The following is a 25,521-nucleotide window of genomic DNA, read 5'->3' as shown; positions in this document are numbered from 1 at the left end:
AGTATTCTTGCCTGGAGAACTCCATGGACGAGGAGCCTGGCGGGCAGCAGTCCACGGGGTTGCAGAGTCGGACGTGACTGAGTGAGCACGTGGATAACTCACACAGATGACGCCTCGCTGTGGCTTTAGTTTACAGTTTCCTGATGATTAACGATGCTGACCGCCTTCCCACGTATCTGTTGGCCATCTGTGTATCTTCTCTAGAACAATGTCTACTCCGGGCTCCTGCCTGTTTTCAGTTGAGTGGTTTGCTTTCACGATGTTGCGTGGTGTAAGCGGTGCGCAGGTTTAGGGTGGTGGCCCTCCGTCAGCCGCGTCACTTGGAGCCATCCGCTCCCGCTCAGCAGACTGTCTTTCTGTTCTGTCGATGGCTTCCTCTGCGATGCAGAAGCTTTTAAGCTTAATTAGGTCCGGTTTGTTGTCTCCTCTGCTTTAGGAGACAGATCTAAACATTCACACATGTGGTTGTTTCTCCACCTGCGTGTGCTATCCTCAGTTTCTTCCATCAGCCTCTTCAGAAGGCAGGTCTTCTGCCTCCTCAGGTAGGTTTATTCCTAGGTATTTTATTCTCTTTGATGTGATGGCAAATGGGATTGTTCCCTGAATTTCTCTTTATGATCTTTTGTTGTTAGTGTATAGGAATGCAAGAGATTTCTGTGCATTAATTTTGTATCCTGCAACGTTAGCAAAGTCACTGAGCTCTGGCAGTTGCCTGGTAGCACCGTCAGGACTTTCTGTGTAGAGTGTCGGGTCACCTGCAAACAGTGACTTTCCTCCTTTCCAATTTGGATTCCTCTTATTTCTTGTTCTCCTCTAACTGCTGTGGCTAGGACTTCCAATACTACGTGGAGCAACAGTGGTGAGAGCAGATGTTCTTGTCTTGTTCCTGTTCTCAGAGTGAGTGCTTCCAGTTTTTCACCATTGAGTAGGATGTCAGCTGTCGGCTTGTCATATAACGGCCTTTATCATGTTGAGATAAGTTTTCCTTCTCATTTTCTGGAGGTTTTTTTTTAAATAAAAAATGGACGTTGAATTTTGACAAAAGCTTTTTGTGCCTCTACTAAGATGATCGTCTGGTTTTTATTCTTCAGCTTGTTGATGTGGTGTATATCATATTGTCTGTGGATACTAAACCATCCTTGTGTGCCTGGGAAAAGTCCCACTTGATCACGGTATATGATTCTCTAAATATATTGTTAGACCTGGTTTTCCAGTATTTAATTGAGAGGTTTTATAATGTGTTCATCAGTGATACTGGCCTGCAAACATGTGTGTCTGTATGTATGTATCTTTGTCTGGCTTTGGTATCGGGGTGATGCTGGCTTCATGGAGTTGGAAATCCTCCTCCTTCTGCAACTTTTTGGAAGAGTTTCTGAAGAGGAAATCAGTCCTGAATATTCACTGTAAGGACTGAGGCTGAAGCTGAAACTCCGACACTCTGGCCACCTGATGCAAAGAACTGACTCATTGGAAAAGACCCTGATAATGGGAAAGATTGAAGGCGGGAGGAGAAGGGGACGACAGAGGACGAGATGGTTGGATGGCATCACCGACTCGATGGACATGAGTTTGAGTGCACTCCGGGAGTTGGTGATGGACAGGGAGGCCTGGTGCTGCAGTCCAGGGGGCCGCAGAGAGTTGGACACGACTGAGCGACTGAGCTGAAGAACAGGTGTTAACTCCTCTCTAAATGTTGGTAGAACTTACCCGTGAAGACAAGCTTCCCGGGTAGTGCTAGTGGTAAAGAATCTGCCTGCCAATCAATGTAGAAGTAGATTCGATCCCTGGGTTCGGGAAGATCCCCTGGAGAAGGGCATGGCAACCCACTCCAGTATTCTTCCCAGGAAAATCCCACGGGCAGAAGAGTTTGGTGGGCTACAGTCCACAGGAGTGCAGAGTCAGACACCATGGAAGCCCCAGAGCACAGCAAATCACACACACACGCGTGAAGCCATCTGGTCTTGGACTTTCATTTGTTGGGAGTTTTGAAGTAACTGATTCAATTTCATTATTAGTAATTGATCTGTTCCCATTTTCTACTTCTTCTGAGTTCAGTCTTAGAAGATAGGAACATTTCCAGGAATCTGTCCATTTCTTCTAGGTTGTCTGTGTTAACAGCTCATAGATGTTCAATATAGTCTCTTACGATCCTATGTATTTCTGGCGTGTCAACTGTAGTTTCTCATTTTTTTATTGTTTTGGGCCTGCTGTTTTTCTTGAATCTGGCTAAAGGTTTGTCAATTCTGTTTATCTTTTCAAAGAGCCAGTTCTTTTTACAACAGTTGTATTTACTTATTTTTGGCTGTGCTGCGCATGGGCGTTCCCTGGTCGGGGTGCCTGGGCCTCAGCGTTGTGGTGTGGGGCCTATGCCCCGAGCACAGAGCGAACCTGGGTCTCCTGCGCTGGCAGGCAGATTGCCACCCCCTGGACCACCAGGGAAGCTCTCTCCTCCAGTCTCCAAGGCCTGGCTCAAGCTGACACGTCTGTCTGGAATAGTCTCCCTCCAGACGTCTTTGTGGCTGACATGCTCACCCTTTCAGCTCTCTGTCTGATCTCAGTCAACAAGATTTACTCAGACATCCTACCTGGCAAGGCAACGTGTCCTCTCTCTGCCCAATCCTCTTCAGGCAACTCTTTCTCTTTCACGCCATGCCCAACACACAGCACACCGCGCTGAGGCTGCTGCTCACTTCCCACCTCCGCTGCCTTCTCCCTGCTGGCTCAGCTTCACGAGCCCAGGCTCTCTGCCGACTGCTGCGTTCCAAGTGTCCAGGACCATGGATGGGAAGTGTTACACACTCAGTAAATACTTGATGAGTGAAAGCATGAAGCTGGTTTCTAATTCACTGTGGCCCTCATGACACACATGCACGAGAGCCTGGTAGCCTCTGGGACAAGCCGGTTATTACGCTCCCTGAACCTTCTGTGTCCTTCAAATGAGTCTGTCTGTTTGACATACTAGTTTCTGAGAGAGTGTAAAAATCTGCAGTTCTGATTGTGGAAATGCTACTTATTTCTTATTCTGACAGCTTTTGCTCTTTAAATCTTGAGACTATTTTCAGTGCCTACAATCCATTATTTTGTAACTTCTTTGTGGACTGCTTTTCACAATTCAGAAATATCTTCCTGTCATTTGATGTCTTTTGCTTAAAATTATCTTTTGATGGATATTAATGTCGAGTTGCAGAACACTCTTGAGAGTCCCTTGGACTGCAAGGAGATCCAACCAGTCCGTCCTAAAGGAGATCAGTCCTGGGTGTTCACTGGAAGGACTGATGCTGAAACTCCAAACTTTGGCCACCTGATGCAAAGAGCTGACTCATTTGAAAAGATCCTGATGCTGGGAAAGACTGAGGGCAGGAGGAGAAGGGGACAACAGAGGATGAGGTGGCTGGATGGCATCACCGACTCAATGGACATGAGCCTGGGTGGACTCCGGGAGTTGGTGGATGGACAGGGAGGCCTGGCGCGTGGTGGTTCATGGAGCCGCAAAGAGTCGGACACAAATGAGTGACTGAACTGAACTGATCACCTTCCTCTTGGTGAACATTTGCATATATCCCCCCATACTTTTAATCCTTCACTACCATTTTGAAGACAGCATGCAGTGGAATAATTCAACCTCACTGTCTGCCTGGCTTTACAGGTAAATTCATGCTCATCACAACTGCAAACACATTTTGTCTTGAATCTCCTATTTACTTTTTTCCCGTTTGCTTCTTTTCATCTCCCTTCCTGTCTTCCACTGGATGGAGTGATTAATTTGAAAAATTTCCTATTTTTCCACTACTGATGGGAGTTGAACCTTCTATTTCTATGTTATTTTAGTGGCTATCCTTACGTAATGGTTGAATAGTTAAAGCATTTTTTCCCTTTAAAAGTGTATAAAGTTAACCAGTCTCTTTTCTGCTCAAAACGAGAACTGCAGGACACTTTTACACCTTTAATATTACATTAATTCTAGAATTCTGGATCTAATGTTTTAAACAGTAAGAAAAATGGGGTTTATTACCATGTTCGAGACATTTTCTCTCTTCTGTCTCATTTCTTCATGTTTGTTTTTCCTTTTGCTGAGAAACACTTAGTTTTTGCACCAGCAAGGCCTGTGGGTTAAGTCAGCGCCCATGTGCCTGAAACCACCTCACTTTGCACCTGTCACGTAATTGTAACGCGCAGAACTGCAGGCTCACAGCTGTTTCCCACAGCTGTGAAGACACCATACTGTCTTCTGGTCTCTACTGCTGCCAATCTGACTGCCATCCTTTTGCGGGTCACTTGTATCATTAATGGCTTTTACTTTTGAAATAACCACAGTTCGGTTCCCCTAACCTCACTAGTCAGAAGAAACATTAGCAAATATATCCAAAGCTCAAACTCAAAATCAACTGTAGTGGAGAAATATTCCTACTGTTTGGAAGCTGCATGGATTGAAACCATGGGTATACTGGGAAGTGAGATACGGAGGGAAGATGACTGACACAGTGATAATCAGCTTGGGCGGCAGCAGCCCCGACCGCGGAGCCTGTGAGCAAACCCTGCCTGTGTCTCCCGCACGACATGCAGAGACGGGTGCTGCCCCCGGGAGCCAGGCCGCGGCACCCCCGCGCCCGGAGGCGCCTGCCCCTCGGGAGGGCAGCGGCCTGGAGGCCGGGCGGCCGGTGCAGCTCCAGGAGGACTCATAAGCCGCACCCACTCTGGGGCCCTGGACTTTCAACCTGTAAAATAAGGAAGTCGGGGTGGAATAGTTTCCACAGTACCTTCCAGAAATAACTCTGTGACCCCCCAGTGTCTGGGGCCTCTAAGGGCCAGGGCGAACGTGCAGACTGCTCCACACAGCAGAAACTGGCAGCATTTGGAGGGCGGGGCGTGGCCCAGACAAGCCTGCACTTCACTTCAAGTCTCTGCTTTCCCAACGTCTGCGCTGCCCAAGCACTTAGGAAAAAATGACAGAAGCAACAGGAGCTCACTGGAGCAGAAGCAAGCGGGGCACACAGTCCCACCACGGGGACACAGCCGCCAGTGCTCAGTACGGTGTACTCAGTACTCAGCACTCAGCACTCAGCGGCTCGGTCCCGGCCGCGAGCACGCGCTCACGTTGCCGGCAGGCCTGTGCACCGGCCCGCTTGGCAGCACCTCACAAGCGTTGTCTCTGCAACTCACTTTCACCCAGCGGCCTCTGACTCCAGTCTCTTCCCAGGAAAGCCCCCATGGCTGGCCGTCGGGGATGGAACGCAAGCTGTGATTCACGGTGTCCACTGCGAGGGTGAGTCATCATTTACCTAATTGCTGCCAGGACAAGGGACGTTTCGGTGGTTTCCAGTTTCCAACTAACATAAATCGCTAAGTGGACTCTGCTCTGCTCAACATCAGCAAACAAACGCCTCCCCTGTAACAGGCATGCGAGCATTTACTGAATGAACAAATGTTTATACAGCTATGTATATATTATATAACCTTTGCTGAAAATCACTGGACGTAACACTTCCCTTCTGTATCATATTTAGGACTGTTTCCTAGAGACAGAGTTCCAAAAATGAAAATTCTGGATCAACTCAGGGTCTTTGACAGCTTGGCAATTTGCTTTCTAAAAAGAAGTATTAATCTGCACTCCCAACATGAAATATGAGGCAATTCATCTCACAATCCCCTCACTTAAACTGGCCTTTATCTTTTCAAAATATTTTCATATTTTGGTTGGTGGAAAAAAAATTCTACCTCATTATGCTCATTTCCTTGGGAGGAAAGCTATGAGAAACCTAGACAGCATGTTAAAAAGCAAAGACATCACTTTGCTGACAAAGGTCCGCATAGTCAAGGCGATGGTTTTTCCAGTAGTCATGTATGTATGTGAGAGTTAGACTATAAAGGCTCAGCGTCGAAGAATTGATGCTTTTCAACTGTGGTGTTGGAGAAGGCTCTTTAGAGTCCCTTGGACTGCAAGATCAAACCAGTCCATCGTAAAGGAGGTCAGTCCTGAATATTCACTGATAGGACTGATGCTGAAGCTTCAGTACTTTGGCCACCTGATGCAAACAACCAACCCAATGGAAAAGACCCTGATGCCGGGAAACATTGAGGGCAGGAAGAGAAGGGGACGACAGAGGATGAGATGGTTAGACGGCATCTCAACTCGACAGACATGAGTCTGAGCCCACTCTGGGAGACGGTGGAGGGCAGAGAAGCCTGGCGGGCTGCAGAGTAGGACACGACACGGCGACTGAATGACGACGACAGTTTTGAATACAAGTGAGGTTACGTATTTTTATTTATATATTTGTGAACTAGTCAATTTTGAAGTAGTTTTCTAGTAATGATTACAACCTAAATAAAATTGATTCCTTTAAGCTCAGCTGTTTCGTCACTAAATCATTTCTGACTCTTTTGCAACCCTATGGACTGTAGCCTGCCAGGCTCCTCTGTCCATGGGACTTCCCAGGCGAGAATATTGGAGCAGGTTGTCACTTCCTTCTTCGGGGATCTTCCTGACCCAGGGATTGAACCCAAGTCTCCTGCATTGGCAGGTGGATTCTTTACCACCGAGCCACCAGGGAAGGCCCAAGCTCAGTTGCAGCTTGCAGTAAAAAAGTATTTTGGGGAGGGAAATTCTAGAAGACACTTTCTTCAGAGGACTGACCTGAACACAGAGCAGGAAGTAGCTTATTCACAGAGCAACATGCTGTAATTCATGGTACAGTTAGGCTCGATCTCCCAGGTCCTGCCCTCCCCCTGGGACTTACCCATTAGGAAGCCCTGGTTCAACTGTGATGTTTTCTGGGGTGATGGTGTACACTGAGGAGGGGAGAGCTGGGAGGAAGCGTTCTTTGAGGAAACCGTTCTAGATGAACCCAGAACCTCTGGGCTGCTTTCCACAACTGTTACCCTCCTGGGAGCCTCGGAGACTGGCTCAGGTGCGGTCAGAGTCTGCAGACAGCTAACCCGTCATGCAGCAATTGACTGCTTGTGTCCAAACTGCGGCTGGAGGCCCTGGGAGGTGGGAAGGAACAGCTCGGATGGGAACAGCTGACAGGGGCAGACGGGGACCGTCATCTCAGGCGTTCTCCCCAGAAGGCCATGAAGTGAGACAACGGGGAAGCCCGGTGTTAGATGCTCCCTTCCAGGAAATTCTGCTGCGTCCCCTGCAGCAGTGCGTTTTCAGGTGAGGACAGATGTCACGGCTGCCTCCAACACGACTCCCCTGCCCACACACTGCTGGTGATGCTCAAGAATCAGAAGAACACTGCATCGACAAGGTAGGGCTTGATGGGAGGTAAATGGGTGCCGAGAGTCACGCGGCCGTCAGCAGCCTGTCCAGGCTGGTCACCTGGAGCGTGACCTGCAGGCCAAGTCCGGCCTGCTTTGTACGAACAGTTTCGTCAGAACACAGCTATGCCCATTCAGGACTCACTGTCCACAGCTGCTTTCTCACTGGGACAGTGGAGCTGAGCGGCTGAGGCGGACCAGGTGTCTGGCGAAGTAGACAGTACGGACGATCAGACCCTACACATAAAGTCTGCTGAGCCCGGGCTGGCAGCATTCGGCGCCAAGACCAAGACTAGGCTGGCCCATGCCCCCCGCCCACCACAGGACAGGCCCCAGCACCTGCCTGGTCCCCCAGGGGCCGAGAGTGCAGACCCTCCAAAGAGCCGGCTGCCTGGAGAGAGGGAGACCTTTGCACTCAGGGATAACAGCCCTACGACCGCCGAGGCGGTGAAGCTCTTCTCAGAGTCCCCCAGAGCCAGGCAAATCTCCATCATGCAGCAGGCGATGTTTCACTTGGTACAGAATATCCAAACACGGTATTTTCCTTCCAGAATGCTTCTATAACCCGATGAAGATTTCAGGACTATAACTGGAGCTATAAGCCCCAAGCCCACACTAAGTATTTTAGTTTTAACCATTAATTTGCTAAAGGGCTTTTTAAAAGTCCCTTCTTTCAGTGGCCATCGAAACTGGCAAAATTCACAGTTGTAAGAGTTGGGGCTGGTAACGATAACCCTACATGCAAGACAGAAAAAGTGACACAGATGTACAGAACAGACTTTTGGACTCTATGGGAGAAGGAGAGGGTGGGATGATCTGAGAAAACAGCATCGAAACATGTATATTATCAAGTGTGAAACAGATCGCCAGCCCAGGTTGGATGCATGAGACAAGTGCTCGGGGCTGGTGCACTGGGAAGACCCAGAGGGTCTTCAGAGGGTCCCCAGAGGGATGGGATGGAGAGGGAGGCAGGAGCGGGGTTCAGGATGGGGAACACATGTAAATCCATGGCTGATTCATGTCAATGTATGGCAAAAACCACTACAATATTGTAAAGTTATTAGCCTCCAACTAATAAAAATAATTGGGGGAAAAAAAAAGAGTTGGGGCTGTAAGGAAAGGAAGCTTCTGACAGTGCAGGGAGCACGCATGCTCCAGCAGCCCTGGGTGGACACCTGCGTCCCTCGAGCACAGCGTCTGAACACTACGGTTTTCTATGCGAGAAATTCAGGCCCCTGAATGCCTGCTCCAATTCCTGAGTCTGCCTGATGGAAAATGGAGCTGGAAAAAACGAAGCCTGGTAGCCAGTGATCACAGCCCCCACCAGCCCACCCCTCAGGCTCTCCGGCCGTAACCTCGGTCGGCACCTCAAGTTTGACATTCCTGCCGGGGCCAATCTATAAACACTTCGTTTGCTGAGAAAGAGCCGCAAATCCCCCACTAAGCTTGTTACCTCAATCATGGGGCTAGAAGGCTGACATTAGCTAGGCCTAAGCCATGGTTAAAGGTCTCCAGAAGAAATGAAGACTCCTGTAACTAAGGGAACCTCCAGACTGCACTGCCCAGGGAGCAATTACCCCTGCAGGCTCCCCGCCATCAAAGCCAGCGCGGCCTGACTCCTTCTGTCAAAGAGCCGAACTCGAGGGCTTTGAAGCCAGCCTCACACGAAGCTGTCATCTCAGTAATGACAGGGGCCCGGAATGCCCAAGCTGAAGACGATCCTCTTCTTAAGAGAGCCATTAGCTGGTCTCGGGATAAAAAACTCTTAGGAAAAATACCGGCATGAAATTCACTGGAATGTTAAACGATAATCTCATTTGAGTGAACAACTTTATTCTTACACTTTATAGTGGCAGGAATCTCCTCTTACAACAAACATTTTCTATACCCTACCAGCTATGACTATCCTGAAACAAAATTCTTAAGAGGTAAAACTCAGCTAAAATCACAAAAAATAAATAATAAAACATGAAGAAGAAACAAAGGGAAATCACTGATAATGAAGCATGTGTTTCAATGTGCAAATCTGGGGGCATGAAGCAGTCAGAGGTGGACTCCGAGAGCCAGCCTGCAGGCCGACAGAAGCCGTGACGGGGGTGGGGGGGTGGGGGGCAGGGATGTTGAACGATGTCCTCACACAAGAGGCGATGTGGTTGGGGACGCGCTCAACCCACATGCAAGCGGCTTCTCCTCGACTGACGTGGTCATTGAAGATTTTAGAAGCTTTCTGCCGAAAAATGTGAGCTCACACACAGAGTTGAGTCTGGCTTTGAACTCGGATGACAGAGAGGCTTTCACACCTGACTGTCTAGGGCGGCGGGCAGAAGCCCAGCTGCAGGACAGCTGTGTTCCTGGGGCACGGGGGAGGCCTGGCTTCCCTGGCCCTGCCCGCGAACACAGACACAGCATCTTCCCCACGGCGACCCCTACAAGAACAACCTCCTCTAGAAGCTCTCTCTGCACGTCTCTGTACGTCATGTGCTTTCTATGATGGAACACACTACGTGTGTAATCACAGAAAACAAGTTACAGCAGAGTCTCAGGCCTCTAACAACGAGACGCAAGGTCAGAGGTTGCTGCCAAAGCTGGAGATCTTGAAGGCAGCCAGAGGCAGAAGGAAGAGACTGGAATAAGTAGAAAGCTCAGAGGTTAAGGGTCCTCCCCTCAGCAGCTGATAAACCTGCCACATTTCTGGACCTCTGAGTGAAGGCCACCCAGATACCCTGAAGGTCAATGTATTCTGACAGATTCCTGACTGAGGCAGAATTCACTGGTGTGATGGGGCAGCGGGCCCCAGGGCTGCAGGGTCTGAGAGGAATACACGTGCACTTCACTGGGCTGTGCTTGGCAACAGCATGACCTACAACTGACGGAGTCCTTAAAAGGAAGATGCCAAAAGAAACCGCTCTCAGGCTGGCTTATCCAGCTCGGCTGCAGCAAGGCACAAATGAGACCCATATATAGGCAACCCGGCAGCTGCAGGACCCTAAGAACTACGCAGAAGTGTGCGAGAGGAGAGGCTGTCCTGGAGAACGTGGCGGTGAGGCTGGAGGAGCCCCAAGGGCAGCCTGCATGGAGGGCTCTGTCCCGTCTGCCCCCGAGTCACTGCCGGGACCCCACCGGCTGTGTGGAGAGCCTGCCGACCCCGGGGGCTGTTCACAACAGCCCTGACCGTTCCATCTGTCCCGGGAGCATTGTATCAGATTTCTCAGGCTTCGCAAGCCCTCTCATTCTGGGGACAAGCCAACTACCTTTCCTTTTCTCCCCCTTCTTTTCCAGCTAAAGACAAAGAAGCTGAGGAAGGAAGATCTATATTTTACTGTCTTTTCACTCAATTAAAAGGAAGAGTGGCTTGCTTAAAAAAAGATGATGGTGGTTTTCCGGTGAATGTGAAAACTACTACTTGACTACAGAAATAAGCAGTCCCGTCCGGAGCTCACCTACCGGGTCTCTAAACTTAGACGGTTGTTCTGTCTCAACAGCTCAGCTCGTCTGGGACATACTTTACCTTATTAGGCAATCGGGCCCTGGAGAGAAGGGAAAGCAAAACAGGCCTCGGCTTTTACCTAAAAGGAGAACAGCGAAGACACTACCCCGCGGCGGGCGCAGACAGACCTGCTGGGCGCCTGCCAGCAGATGAAGGGGCTTCACAAGGCTGGGTGACAAGGCAGAGTCCTGCCTGACGGAGGGAGAGCCCCCCCCAGAGCACCTGAGAAAGGCTGAGGAGACTCGAGCAAACAGGAGGGGAGGCTACCACCTGCTGCAAGCAAGCAGGGGTGGCGTGTGTGTGTGCATGTGAGTGTATGCAAAGACGAGCGGGAAGGCGGGCGGACGCAGGAGCGGGAGGGTGACCGGCAGAGCCTGGGGGCTGCTGAGGACACGGCAGGCATGGGGACCCAGGGCACCCCGAGCTCGCCTTCCTCCCGGCTCCTCTGGCTCTCCCACGCCTGGCATTCCCTGTAAGGTTAGTTCTCAAAACCCATCAGGTCCACTTTCAGAGCTCAGGCACATGCTGGAGCGGGGCTACTTCTCTGACTCCGAAAAACCTACCCTTTACGGATAAGTTAACAACCAACCTCAAAATCAGAGCATTCTCAGGTCAGTAAGGGTATTCCAAGATTTGGAAAATAGTCTGAATGGACATGGCTCATCTCTAACTATTTCAGTGTATTATGTGGTTCTTATCGAACGACTCTAAGAGGTCGACACTATCATCTACCCTGTTTACAGATGAGGAAATGAAGCGTCTCCTGCAGAGCGGCCAGGCAGCTGAGCCAGGCCTGCGCGCCTCCCGCCGTGACAGTGAGCCACGACACACGCTGGGCGCACACTCAGGTATAGAGCCCGGACACGGCTGTGCGTGCTCCCCCTGGGGCTTGCTGAACCCCGGAGCTCCAGGGGTTCGGACTCAGCGTTTTCACTGCTGGGACCCGCTCCAACCCCTGGCCAGGGAACTAAGATCCTACAAGCCGTGCAGTGAGGCCAATAAGGAAAACGAGCAGTTTAAAGCTTCCTTTGGTTCTAAAATCCCAAGCCTGTGACTGTCCTTTTAGACTGACCGAAGCTCCAACTCACAAAGCCATAAGGACCGCTGCATACCACGCGGGGTGTGGCCGACATCCTGTGACGGCTGTAAGACTGTTAGACAAGGGGGACTCTGCTGAGGAGCTGGCTGTCTGCAGGCAGTCTCAGAAGCTGGCTCAGCTCTGGCTCCCGCTGCCCGGCCCGACTTCACTCAGCGTTACGACGTCTTTGAGTATTCTCCATTTCCCTTAAGGAGGGGCTCTCTTTGGAAAGCTTATTTCTGGGCGCTCTTCTGTATGAAACTCTGATTTAGCCCTCTGATGGCTAGAATGACACTTGTTGTTCAGTTACTAAGTTGTGTCCAACTCTGTGCAACCACATGGACTGCAGCGCGCCAGGCTTCCTTGTCCATGACATTCCCGGCTGTCAAAGACCTATAGAGTCCGGAAAGAGGCCGCGTCTCCTCAGAAGCCGTCAGGGGAGCCCCAAGAGCCGGCTCTGCATGACCACAGGGCTTTCCCACGGGGACGCCCCCACACCAGCTGAGAACTGGAGACAAGGTGACCCTGGCCCCCGCCGGCCCACAGCGGGCACCTCACGTGCTTGTTCCACGAGTGGAGGAGGGGCTACAGAAGACAAGGGACAGGAGGGGAGATGCATCCAGTGGCTTCAGGTATAAGAGACGTTCCATGGCCAGGTGGCTCCCAAAGCAAGTTTCATTTTCTGTTACAGCTTAGTTCAAAACCAAGCTTTGCTGGAAAAACCTCACTTTGGGTGTCTCTCTGATTCAGTTTGAAAGTCTTAGGCTTAATTCTTACACCTTCTGGAGCACTGGACCAAGGTGTCCCTGGACGAGCTCACCAGCTGTCTCCAGCAGGGATCTCAACACCCTCCGACCAGCACTTCTTAACCACGTCTCCTCGGCAGGCCTCGCCAGGAGGAGGCGTCTTCAGACTGCCTGAGTGCTCCAGGTCCGCTCTGGACGGGACGCTACTCTGCCGACTTCGAAGGTCAAGTGTCATGGTTTGTTTGGATGATGGCACGTGATTTGCTGGAAAGCAACTGGGATGTAGGGGAGAAGCACCTTCCTAAGTGGAGGACGGGAATGCCACGTCCTGGCAGACAGACATGCACCCAGGTCGGGGCAGCAGGGAAGCACTCCCCTGGACACAGATCAGACTCTCACGTGGCCTCCAAGTCGCCCTTCAAGGGAACCTTCCTTCATGCGAGGGGGTGCAACACCACCAGCAACTCAACTCAAACACGGAACCTGCCCAGTAAAAACGAAAGAACAAAAGAAGCTGACAAAGGGGTGAGAGGCACAACTCCAACAGGGCAGGAAGCCATGGGGACACTGCATAACACTCGGAGCACGGCCAATGTTCTGCAAGAACTACAAATGGAGCATAACCTTCAAAAACCATGTATCACTATACTGCACAGCTGAAGCTCACACAATACTGTACATTAATATACTTTAACAAAAAAAACCAGCTAGGAACATCTAGACTCACCCTCCATCCTCTGAGGGAAGGTAAAGGGGGGTGGAGACCGAGTTAATAACGAACTACACACTTGATGAAGCCTCCAGAAAAACCTGAAGTCTGTGGGGTCAGGAGAGCCTCTGGGCTGGTATGAGAGGTGCGAGCTGGGCAACCGCAGGCCCCCCTCCACAGGGCAAAGCTTCGGAGCCTGGAAGCCCTCCACACCCCACTGCTCATCTGCGTCCCTAAAGAGGGATGGGGAACCACAGGGGGTGGGAGGTTGGCCCCAGCACAGCCACAGAGGCCCCTGAAGCGGGCTGGGGGCCACCTGGAGAGTGCTCACTCCCCAGATGCTCCGCCGGCCCAGGCCTGAGAGCTCCCCACCGTGAGGTGAGGCCCCTCACCCAGGCTTTCTCCAACTCCCTCCCAGCTCTAAGGTGCCCACGTCTAGGGGGCGGGCAGCTTCCCCACACGGATGTGGGCTCCCTGCCAAGTCACCCGCCTCCCACCTGGCCTCCTCAGGCACGGCTCTGCTTGCTCACCACTGCTCTGAGACACGTGTGCCCTCTAGTGATGGATTCAACCACCAGTCAGAACCAGCCCAGGGAACGGTCTGCTCCAGAAGAGGACTGAGAAACAACAAGAGCGGGGAGACCAGACAGCGTAAACAAGACAAAGGCAGGCCAAAGGCGCAGGCAAGAGAAGGTGCAGAGCATGCAGGGCCCCGAGCACACAGCCGCCCAGGGCCGGGGGCCGGCAGCACTTCAGACGGGAGCGGCCGCCTCCCGCGCGCCGAACCCAGGCTCGGCTCTGCCTCACTTCGCAAGATGAAGACATGCGAGGACTTCTGGGAGGGCGCCAACCTTCTGTGGACGGCTGTGCAGACCTGCTCCCAGCACGGCGCCAAGGGGCTGCTGAGACACGAGCCCTGCGTCACCTGCAGTCTCATTGCCTCGCGGCTTTTCCAGGACAGCCGGGGCTTGCCTGGTGCACCACATGGGGCCTGGACGCATTCCCTGTGTCACCACACGGACGCGCACGTGGCCTCTCCTCTCACCCAGAACTGAGAGCACCCAGGGCCGTCCCAGCCGTAAATCGTGCGCGGACACACACATCAGCGCCACTTCTCCAGCGGGGCTACATGACAGGAAGCCGACGCCCACGACATCGACACAGATGAGGGTTAAACAACAAAGGCGTCTGACCAGGCTCTCGTCTCTGAGAGGAGAGACAGCCACACACATTCGGGATCATTCCAGCTCCCACCTGGCCGGGGACCCAGGCTGGAGGTCGTATCCGCGAAGGCTCTGTCCCAGCCTTAAAGCGAGTTGTCTCTGAGGGACTCCCGGACCCAGGCTCAAGAACAGGCGGCACAGACCCATGGCGGCAGCGGCCAGACAGCGGCTGCCTCTCGGGATGGGGGGGCGCTTTCCAGGAGAGAAGGGATCTGAGCTGTGCGCAGGTCACGCCCCTGATGACCACTGTCAGAACTCAGCGCACTTCAGGTCTGTGTACGCACCAACTGCTAAGTACATCCTGATTTAAAAGACATATGTCAGAGTCAGGAGACGAGTGAACTTAAACCTAGACTGCACCCTCCGAAGGATGTGTCCTCTAAGATGGAGAAGGATGCTGTCACGACATCAACTCCAAATACAGTCTTATCGCCCCCGAACCAGGAAAGAACGCCGCCCGGCTCCAGCAGTGTCTGAACAGGTCGGGGACGAGGGCGGGCCTGACTCCCTGATGGCCTCGGATGGACTCCCAGGGTCTGCGGGGACTGGGCTTGCTGCTCCGTGGCTGGTGTGGACCCCACCAGGGCCAGGCTGGCACCGGGGCATGGCCGCCCCGGGGCTGGAGACACTGACGCCCTGTTCCCGTGGCGTGGGCTCACTGCACACCCTGACCTCCTAAGACCACACTGGGCATCCCTGCCGGGTGCCCCGGCAGCAAGGAGCTCAGAAGCGTGGAGACTGCGGCACCCCCGCAGGGACGCCGCCTGGGCCTCCTCGCTGGGGCTCCTTTGGGGTTGCCCAGCCTTGATACCCCTCCATACTCAATGGCCATGTCTGAGCTCTGCGGTCACACTCGGGCTCTCTCGTTAGGTATGTGACTCACAGTTCACTGTCTCCTGAAGCCCTGCCAGCCCCTAGGAGCGAGGTCGCGGTCATGCGCACACACCTTGCCCCAGGGGGCCTCCTCCGGCACCTGTGCCCACACTGGCCCCGCAGCCCTCTCCCCGTGGGGCAGCCACAGCCCTGCCCCATGAGGGGCTGCACGCACCTCAGTGGTCCCGATGCCACCACCTCTGGAGGCCACTCCTGACTGTTCTGGGTCTCGATTGCCATCCGGGCACGTCAGTGACAGAGCATTCCCATTTCCTCTCTAAAAATGAACTAGCTATTGATTTTCAGGATGAGTTATTATATATATTCAGATAACATACTGTCACATAATTTAGGGTAGAAAAAAGACCATCCATTTACATAGTTTCCAATAGAAATGCACATATTCTTTCAATTCATTTGGTCAGAGCCCAACAAATCCCTTCCACCTGGAGAAACGGCAGGAGGACGTCCCCGCAGTCCAGCGGTCAGGACTCAGTGTATCACTGTGGTGGCCTGGGTCCCACCCCTGGTTGGGCAGCGAAGACCCCCCAACCCTAACCCCGGGAGCCACGCAGCACGGCCAAGAAAACAGACGAAAAGCCCAGAGGAAGAGAGAGGACAGATGCACAGTGCTGCTCGTGAGCCCATCACACGCGGGCCAGGACTGCCGGAGAGCTGTCCTCAGGCAGGAGCGCACGCCAGGCCCGCAGGACTGTGAGCTGCACACAGCAGGAGCTGAACCTCGCTTCCGAGTAGAGCGCAAGTGATTTCCGATGGTCTCCACCCCGCACTCCTGGGCTCCTCTCTGCCAGCCGCAGCGGGTGCTGATCCGTGAGAAACAGCATTACTGCCCTTTTCTTCCCAAGATTTTAAAGGACTTTATACACTCCAACAGCACAAGAGAGAGGAGACAGCCGGAAACTGAGTTAGAGCCCGGCCAGAGGCACAGGAAACCTCGAGAGGAACATGGGCACCGCCGCACCACTTAAGGAAACGGGATGCGGGCGAGCAGCCGGCAGTCCTCAGGGCAGCGTCCCCGGACCCCCAGACCCAAGCCTGCACGCAGCCTGCTCCTCTGTTAGGTGGGTACACGCAGGCAGGGCGGCCCAGCAGGGCAGCCTCACCGCGGGTCACTTACCCACGCTTTCTTCACCTCTTCCGGGACTTCCGTTTCATCTTCCTGGAAAGGCAGGAGGAAGAAAAACAAGCGGTCACGGTCGCAGGCAGCCCTGGCGGCACCAGAGAGCCCCGTCAGCATGCGCCTGGGCAGGGAGGGCTGGCGGCCAAGGGGGCCGTCGCTGTGGCCTCAGCAGTGCCTCGGGGTGCCCCCTGCAGCCCGAGCAGAATGCCTGGGCGGGAGGGAAGAGGAGAACCCGAACTCCCTCGGGCTCTGCCGCCAGTGGATCCGTCCGTTCCCATAGCGACTGGACGCTCACACCCACCACTTCTGACAGCGACCACCACCGCCCCTCTTCCCGCCTCACTGAACCGACCATCTAGTTCCAAACAGGTCACAGTGACTGGGGACCTGACCCCGGCCCCTCGGGTTGTAAATGCCAGGGGCGGGCTGAGCCAGCAGGCAGAGGCCAGCGGGGAGAAGACGTATGGAGCCCTGTCCTCACTCAGAGTCAAGCAGTGTTACCTCACCTGCTCTTTTTTCTCCTTCGGAAGAGTAAACCTGAGTCAGACGACACTCAAGAGCCCTGGGATCCTCGGCCAACCTCGCGCGCTCGGAGACGCCGGGGTGCTGACTCCCCGCGCGCCCTCGGGGCCCCAGCGGCTCCATCGCACGCTTGTGCGCCTGCTCTATCTGTCTGCCTGCACTCGCCCCGCCCTCGCCCCCTGCCCGCGCGCTTGGCACTGCCCTGGGTGCCAAGCCAGAGCCTCCCAGACGAGCCTGCGCCCCTGCAGTCTGTCTTTCTCGTGACGCGTCCTGACACGCAGGGCTCGCAGCGCCAGGTGGGACTCTTGCATCCACACAGGACGGCGGGCAGAACACACGGTGCGCAGCACACACGGGCCACTTACATCCTTCGTCCAGAAGTTGATGCCCGTGCCCCGCCGCCGCTCCCGGGGCCGCCGCCTCTCGCGGATGGACAGCCGGCCGGAGGGCTGGTCGCCTGGCTCTGCTGCTTCGCCCTCTGCTCAGGGAGACAAGGCACGGGTCTTAGGGGCCCGGGGCACGCGCACTGGAGGGCCTGCACTTTCCAAAGCCCAACCTACCGTTTGTGTCCATGTGCCGCGGCCCGGCAGTGCCTGTGGGGGGCTCTGAGCTCTGCGAGTCGGGGGCGGAGGACCCACCGGTCCGGAGCAGGTGGGAGCTGGCGTAGAGAGAGGGTCTCGGGGCGGGAGGGGGCGCTGGCGCTGTGGGCTGGTCGGGCTGAGCTGGACACCGCAGGGGAGGGTACACTGGCTAGAACAACCCACAGGGTGAGACGTCAGAGGTCAAGTTCAACGAGAGCGTAGGGACAGCATGTTTATTAAAAATGGGCTTTTCTATATCAAGAGGCTTATATGCAGTTAACCAGCCAGAAAGGAAACAGGTCCGAACTCCTCCTACGCTGACAACACTGCCAGGCTGACAGCAGCCCAGAAAAGTTCCCCCTAAACTGATCGAAGGGCACCAGGAAGCAGAGACTCGCTAACACAACCACTGTGCTTCTACAAAGCAAACATGAAGGATGCTGGCCCTCGGAAGGTGGGGCTCTGAAAGGCAGGGCATATGGGAAAATAAGCTCAGGAATAGGAAAAAAACAAGGTAAGAGTCATCTAAAAACAGATCACATCTGGACCCTCTGCCAATTTCTGAGCCTTCTATCAACTTGACATAACCAGGCTTACTGACACTTTAAAAAACTCTCACTTTCTGGGACTTCCCTGGTGGTCCTGCATTAAGACTGCACTTCCACTGCAAGGGGTGCGGGTGTGATCTCTGGTTGGAGAACTAAGATCCCGCATGTGCACCTCACCCCCAAAACAAAAGTAAAAAATAATAATTCCCCTTTTCCCCTTTGAACTTTTTTTCCTTGAGAGTTAGGACAGAGCTTCACAATAAACCTTAACATTTATTTTTTGAAGTGGTTTGTTGAAGATGCAGAGATAAAGAAATTCTCACCACATGCAGAGATTGTCTGGTTCTTTGTTTATAAGTTATAGAGACAGAAGTAATAAGATACAGTCAGTTTGGGAGCCTGACAAGACGTGGCTCAAATTCTAGCTTCGGCACAAATGAGTGGCATGACCTAAGTAGGTGACTCGAGTTCTGAGTCTCCACTTCTCCTTCATAAAACAGGGAAAACAAGCTCTTCCTCAGAGAGGCCTGAGAGGCCTGGATGAGATCCTGTGTGCCATGTGCTGGGAACTGAACCCTGTATGTAGTAAGTGCTCAAAAAACAGTGGCTGATAAAACAACGGGATAAACAATACGACCTTGGTTACCTAAAGAAAGAGCAGGATGACTTCTTTTCCTGCAACCATGATCAACATAAAATTTATCATCCCAACAGGGGCATTTCTGGGCATGAAAAGGAATGGTATTGACAATCACCCTGAGATAAAAGGCGTCGCTGGAACAATCTTCAGTGAACCAGGAGCTATGCTCACCCTGAACAGGATCCCACACCTCTGACTGCTCTTGCACTAGAGGGCTGACACGCACGGCAGGACATCCACCCGCAGCGCAGGGAGGGGGTGGGCCATGGCTCAGTGCCCGCGCCACCTCTTCTTCAAATCCTTCACTGGTGTCTGGCCGCACCATGCGGCTATGGGCTGTGGGATCGCAGCTCCCGGCCAGGGCTGAAGCCGGGCCCCCCAGGGCCAGCGCAGCCTCCTACCTACTGGGCTGCCAGGGAACCCCTCTGGCTCTCCTGAGATTCCCAGCAGGGTGCTGAACATGCACCCACAGCCTCGGTGTAAGAAGGACTGGTACTTACCTCAGGGGGCTGTGCCGAGGACTGAACAGTTTCATACATGTGACACAGCTGAAGCAGGGCCGGGCATAAAGAGTAATAAATGCTTATATTTCTACCTACATTTTATTATATCGAGACCTCTCTTTTCAGAGCTGAAAGACATTCACGTTCGTTAACCAAGCTCACGGTGGTGACCGTTTCACAGAGCACACGCACGTCGAGGCGTGCTGCAGCCTAACCTGTCCAGTATGCCTCAATAACACTGGAAAAAAGCACATTAGTTACACCTCAGAGGAAACAACGGTCACTTAAGGACTAATGTCCTCTGAGTTCTTTCAGTTACACAGGCCCGCCAACCACAGATGGATGTAAACAGGCTTCCTGGGAGGGGTCCACTGCAAAGCAGCAAGCACTGACTCCCCGTGAGCAAGAGCCCCCCGGCCGCCCCCTCGACCCTGCTCTGACCCCACGGGCGCTCACCTCTCCCTCCGGGCTCCGGACCCAGGGCTGATGGCTCTCCCCGGCGTCCTGGGCAGGGGCCGCCAGGGGCTCGAGCTTCCGGGGACCAGCCTCGAGCGCTGCGGGGACCCCGGGCTTCAGGCTGGGCTGCTCCTGAGCCTGACGCTCCACTCTCGACCGGCTGAACGTCCTTTCCGCCTCCTGGAGGTCCGTGAGGGTTACGCCCTAGGAAGACACCGCGCGGTCAGAGAGGCTGCAGCCTAACCAGACACCTGGCCGTGAGGGAGCAGGGAAGCTCCTCAAAGTATCCTCTAATGGCACCTGGTTCCAAACAGCTCCCAACAGGTGTGAGGCCGTCTGCAGCTAATACACGCTGAACACAAACGCCCGGGTGTGCAGAGGCCCCGGGCCTGGGCCCAGGCGCACGCAAACGCAGCCCTCCAGCGTCGCCTGCTCGAGCTCCACAAACACCCCTTGCCGCTTCCACACCCATGCACTCACGGCTCCTCGGGGCCCTCCCGACCTCAAAGAGCACGTGGGCACCAGCTGAGCCTCCCCTGCAGATCCCAGGAAGACCGGAGTTCGTGCACAGAAAGAGCCAGGCTCAACACAGGGAAGAGTCAGTCAGGCTAGGACAACCACCAAACCCCAAACCACACCCACACAGACAGGCAGAGAGCCGACGAGAGGGGCCGGCAGGGACGGTGGAGCACGGAGACCCTGAGCAGAGCCCCCCAGGGCTCACCAGGACGAGCACTGTGACGGGGGCGGCCAGCAAGGGTCTGCCACTGCTAAGGAGAGAGAAGGGGCCACAGCAAGATGGCGGAGGGGCGGCCCACCCGCGGCAGAGTGACTAGCCACAGAGGTTAGGTCAGCACCACGGTGGGACCCTCCCTCTGGCCCACTGCCTTCAGCACCTGGCCCCCAGCAACACACACAGGGCGGGAGGCCTCAGGCCCAGCCACCAGCCAGGCGGGGACACGCCCCACCCCTCCCCAGCAGACAGGCTGTCTGACCAGCCCTCGAGCCCACGGCGGCCCCTGCACAACCAGCCCCACACACCAACACGCAGGCACTGGATAGGGACGCAGGGACCTGCCCCCGTGGACCCTGGGGCCCAGGTCCACCTACCAGTGAGCAGACTCCAGACCCAGACACGCCTGGAGCCCGGCCCTGTCCACGAGCAGGCTGTACTAGCCACGAGACCAGCCTCACACACCAGTGGGTGCACATCAGCCCCAGGACAACTGTAGGCCACTGCCTGCCATGGGCTGACCTGGTCCACCCATCTGCAGGCTGGCTCAGTCCACCACCTGTCATGGGCTGGTTCAGTCCACCACCTGCAGGCCGGCACCAGCCCCAGGATTTCCTGCACTAACTCCCTCACCAGTGAGCCAGCAGCAGCCCCAGGGTCCCCCACAGCCCACACAGGGGGCACCCCTAGAGCATGGAGCTCTGCTGATCACAGTGGGGTGTACTGCTGGCATGCACAGGCACTTCCTATGAAAGGCCACTTCTCCAAGATTGGGAAAACAGAACCAACCTGCTAGATATGCAGAAATAAAAACAGAAAGTTAGGCAAAGTGAGGCAAAAGAACATGTTCTAAATGAAGGAACAAGATAAAACTCCAAAAACAACTAGGTGAAGCAGAAACAGGCAATCCACCTGAGAAAAAGATCAAGGCAATAACTGTAAAGATGATCAAACTCAAAAAAGAATGAGCAGGTTTTAACAAAGAGTCAGAAAATACAAAGAACAACCAGAGATGAAAACTACAATTAAAACGGAAATGCACTAGAAGGAATCAAGAGCTGACCAAGTGATACAGCGGAACAGACCAGTGAGGGAAAAGACAGAGTGGAGATCACTACACTGAACAGAACAAGGAGAAAGTACAGATAAATAAAGGAGGACAGGTTTAAGAGACCTCTAAGACAACATCAAATGCACTAACATTCACACTATAGGAGTCCCAGAAGGAGAAAAAGAGAAAGGGGCCACAGAACACATTTGAAGACATGACAGCTGGAAACTTCCCCAACCTGGGAAGAGAAACAGACATACAGGTCCAGGAAACAGAGTCCCAATCAAGAATAACCCAAAGAGGACTATACCAAGACACTTCGGAATTAAATCGGCAAAAGTTAGAGATGAAGAGAGACTATTAAAAGCACCAACAGAAAAGCAACCAGCTATAAACAAGGGAACTCCCATAGCTATCAGCTGACTTTTCAGCAAAAACTCTGCAAGACAGAAGGAAATGGAACGATATATTTAAAGCGATGAAAAGGAAAGGCCTGCAATCAAGAATACCCTCCCCAGCGAGGCACTCATTTGGATTGGATGAAGAAAGCAAAAGTTTTATACACAAGCAAAAGCTAAAACAGTTCAGCACCACAAAACCAGCTTTACAAGAAATGTTACAGGGATTTCTCTAAGCAAAAGAAAGGAAAAAGGTCACGACTAGAAACATGAGAACTACAAAAGGAAAAATCTCGCTGGCAAAGACAAATACACAGTAAAGGAATTATCAGTAAATCAACCAGGTACAAAGCTAGGGGGCTTCCCTGGCAGCTGAGATGGTAGAACATCCACCTGCAATCTGCAAGACCTGGGTTTGATCACTGCGGACAGGTTAAAAGACAAACTAGTAAAATCAACTATATCCACAATAAGCAGTTAAGGGATACACAAAATGAAAGGATATAAAATATGATGTCAAAAACAGTAATCTGGGAGGGGAAAGAATGAAAAATGCAGGGTTATTAAAATCTTTCTTGAAATTAAAGAGATCAACAACTTGAAATAATCACATATATATGTATATATACTGCTATATACAAACCTCAAGGTAATTACAAACCAGGAAACCACAACAGATGCACACACAAAACAGGGAAACAAGTCCAAACATAACACTAAAGAGTCATCAGATCATAAGGGACGAGGACAAAAGAGGAAACAGACAAAAGAACTACAAAAAGAATCTCAAAGCACAACAGAATGACAGCAAGTACATGCAAAGCAATAACTACTGTAAATGTAAATGGATTAAATGTTCCAGTCAAAAGAGAGAGTGGCTGAATACACTCTGACACAAAACAAGGCCCACGTGTGTATATATAAACTGCTGACAAGAGACACACTTCAGACCTAAAGATACGCAGACTGAAAGGAAGGAGAATGAGAAAGGTATCTGATGCAAATGGAAATCAAACGAAAGCCAGGAAACCATACTTATGTCAGAAAAATATACTTTAAGGGAAAGGACATAATGATCAAGGGATGAATCCAAGAAGACACAACAATTATAAATACATATGCACTCAACATAGGAACACCTAAATGAGTAAGGAAAATAATAAAAGACATAAAGGAAGGAATCAACAGCAAGACAACAACAGGAGGGACTTTAACCCCCACTTACGTCGACGGACAGTGACCCACACAGGACATCAGCAAGGGGACACTGACCAACATGCCACATCAGACCAGATGAACTTAGTCCGTTCTAAAGCAGAATACACATTCTTTTCAAATGCACATTGTCCAGGAGAGATTTGTACTACTTAACACAAGTCACAGTAAATTTAATAAAGCTGAAATCACATCAAGCATCTATTACAACCACAAACCTATGAGACTAGAAATCAACTACAAAAAAGAAAAAAACCCTGCAAAACCCACAAACACACAGGTGCTAAACAATATGCTCCTGAGCAACCAACTGATCCCTGAAGAGATCGAAGTATACCTGGAGACAAATGAGATGAAAACACAACGTTCCAAGACCTTCGGGATGCTGCAAAGGCAGTTCTAAGAGGGATATTAGTAGCAATACAAGCCTACTTCAGGATACACAGAAAACCTCACGCAACCTAGCCCTAACCAAAAGAATTAGAAAAAGAAGACTGCACAAAATCCAAAGTTAGCAGACAGCAAGGAGATCAAACCACTACATCCAAAAGGAAATCAACCCTAAATATTCATTGGAAGGACTGATGCTGAAGCTCCACAACTATGGCCCCCTGATGCCAAGAGCTGACTCACTGGAAGAGACCCTGATGCTGGGAAAGACTGAAGGCAGGAGAAGAGGGCAAGAGAGGATGGGACGCTTGGATGGCACCACTGACTCAATGGGCAGCACCTGGGCAAACTCCTGTAGGTGGTGAAGGACAGGGAAGCCTGCCCACGGACTGCAGAAAGCTGGAGGTGACTGAGCCACCAAACAACAACAACAAAGTCCGCAGAAGAACCGCAGTGATTAGAGTGGAAATAAATGAGGTCAAACAGGAACGAACAGTGATCAGATCAACGACATTAACCCGGTTCTTTGAAAAGATAAAAGAAAACTGACAAACCTTTGGCAAGGGTCATCCAGAAAGAGAGAGCCCAAATCAATAGTCAGAAAAGCAGTTACAACTGACACTACAGAAATACAAAAGACAATAAGAGGCTGCTATGAACAATTATATGCCAATAAGAAGAACCACCTAGAAAAATGGACACATTTCTAGAAATGACAATCTAAACCAGTGAGATAAAAAATATGGACTGATCAATTAACAGTAATGAAACTGAATCAGTAATAATAATAAAAGCTCCCCACAAACAGAAGTCCAAGACCAAACAGTTTTACAAGTGAATTCTACAAAACATTTAGAGAAAACACCTATCCTTCTGAAATGCTTCCAAAAAACTGAAGAGTAAGGAATGCTTCTGAACTCATTCTCTGAGGCCAGTATCACCTCAATACCAAAACCAGACAGGTATAACACAAAAAAAGAACATTATAGACTGAAATCCCTGATGAACATGGATGTAAAAACTGTCAATTAAATATGAGCAAACTAAACCCAGTGAGCACTAAAAAGGTCGAACACCGTGACCTCTCTTCATGGGCCACGGCTCGCTGTGGCAAAGGGGCCTGTGCAAGGCCATGGCGCACGGGCCACACCCTGCAAGGCCACGCAAGACAAGCGGGCCTCAGCGGGGAGCTCTGACCACACACGGCCCACTGGAGAAGGAAATGGCAGTCCACTCCAGCATTCTTGCCTGGAGAAGCCAGGGACAGTATGAAAAGGCAAAAAATATGATTCTGGAATATGAGCCCCCAGGTCGAGAAGTCCGCTGTGCTGCTGGGCAAGAGCAGAGGGCACTACCCACAGCTTGGGAAGAACGAGGCGCTGGCTGCTTGCGATTACACAACAGGGGTGACGGACAGACTCAAGGGACCAGGCCTGAGAGGGGCCCTGGGGAGCTGCAGACGGAGGTCTGCAAGACTGTATGGGAAGCAGTGACCAAAACCTACCCAAAGAGAAAGAAACACAAGAGGGCAATGTGGCTGTCTGAGGCGGCTAACAGATATCTGAGAAGAGAGGAGAAAAGTGAGGGAGAAAGGGAAAGAAGCCCCAACTGCATGCAGAGTCCCACAGAACTGCAAGGAGAGATAAGAGACTTTTTAAATGAACAGTGCAAAAAAAAAAAAAAAAAAAAAGAACAGCGCAAAGAGACAGAAGAAAACAATCAGGTGGGAAAGACTAGAGACCTCTTCAAAACAGCTGGATATAGCACAGAAACATTTCACACAAGGACAGGCAGAGTAAAGGACAGAAATGGAAGGCCCTGAGAGAAGAAGCAGAGATTAAGAAGAAGTGGCAAGAAATGACACAGAAAAACTACACAAGAAAGGTCTCAATGACCCAGATAACCACGACGGTGTGGTCACTCGCCTAGAGCCAGACATCCTGTAGCATGAAGTCAAGTAGGCCTCA

General features: G+C 52.2%; 1 protein-coding gene across 5 annotated transcripts in view; it reads right to left on the bottom strand.

Annotated features, from left to right (window-relative positions):
* The window catches only part of PPP1R12B (protein phosphatase 1 regulatory subunit 12B), a 171,197-nt gene that overhangs the window by 37,163 nt on the left and 108,513 nt on the right, over window positions 1-25,521 (bottom strand). For 4 of the 5 annotated variants that reach the window (XM_070473796.1, XM_070473794.1, XM_070473795.1 and 1 more), the window contains 4 exons: window positions 19,768-19,971; window positions 17,600-17,789; window positions 17,405-17,517; window positions 16,515-16,556 (listed from right to left, as the gene is read on the bottom strand). In XM_070473796.1, coding sequence (XP_070329897.1) covers window positions 16,515-16,556; window positions 17,405-17,517; window positions 17,600-17,789; window positions 19,768-19,971 — 549 coding nt within the window. Of the gene's footprint in view, window positions 1-9,071; window positions 16,201-16,514; window positions 16,557-17,404; window positions 17,518-17,599; window positions 17,790-19,767; window positions 19,972-25,521 lie in introns of those variants that run through there. The other variant, XM_070473797.1, reaches the window with a different exon arrangement.

This window comes from Odocoileus virginianus, chromosome 11, assembly GCF_023699985.2.
Source record: "Odocoileus virginianus isolate 20LAN1187 ecotype Illinois chromosome 11, Ovbor_1.2, whole genome shotgun sequence".
Taxonomy (NCBI): domain Eukaryota; kingdom Metazoa; phylum Chordata; class Mammalia; order Artiodactyla; family Cervidae; genus Odocoileus; species Odocoileus virginianus.
This window is presented reverse-complemented; position numbering and strand designations above follow the sequence as displayed.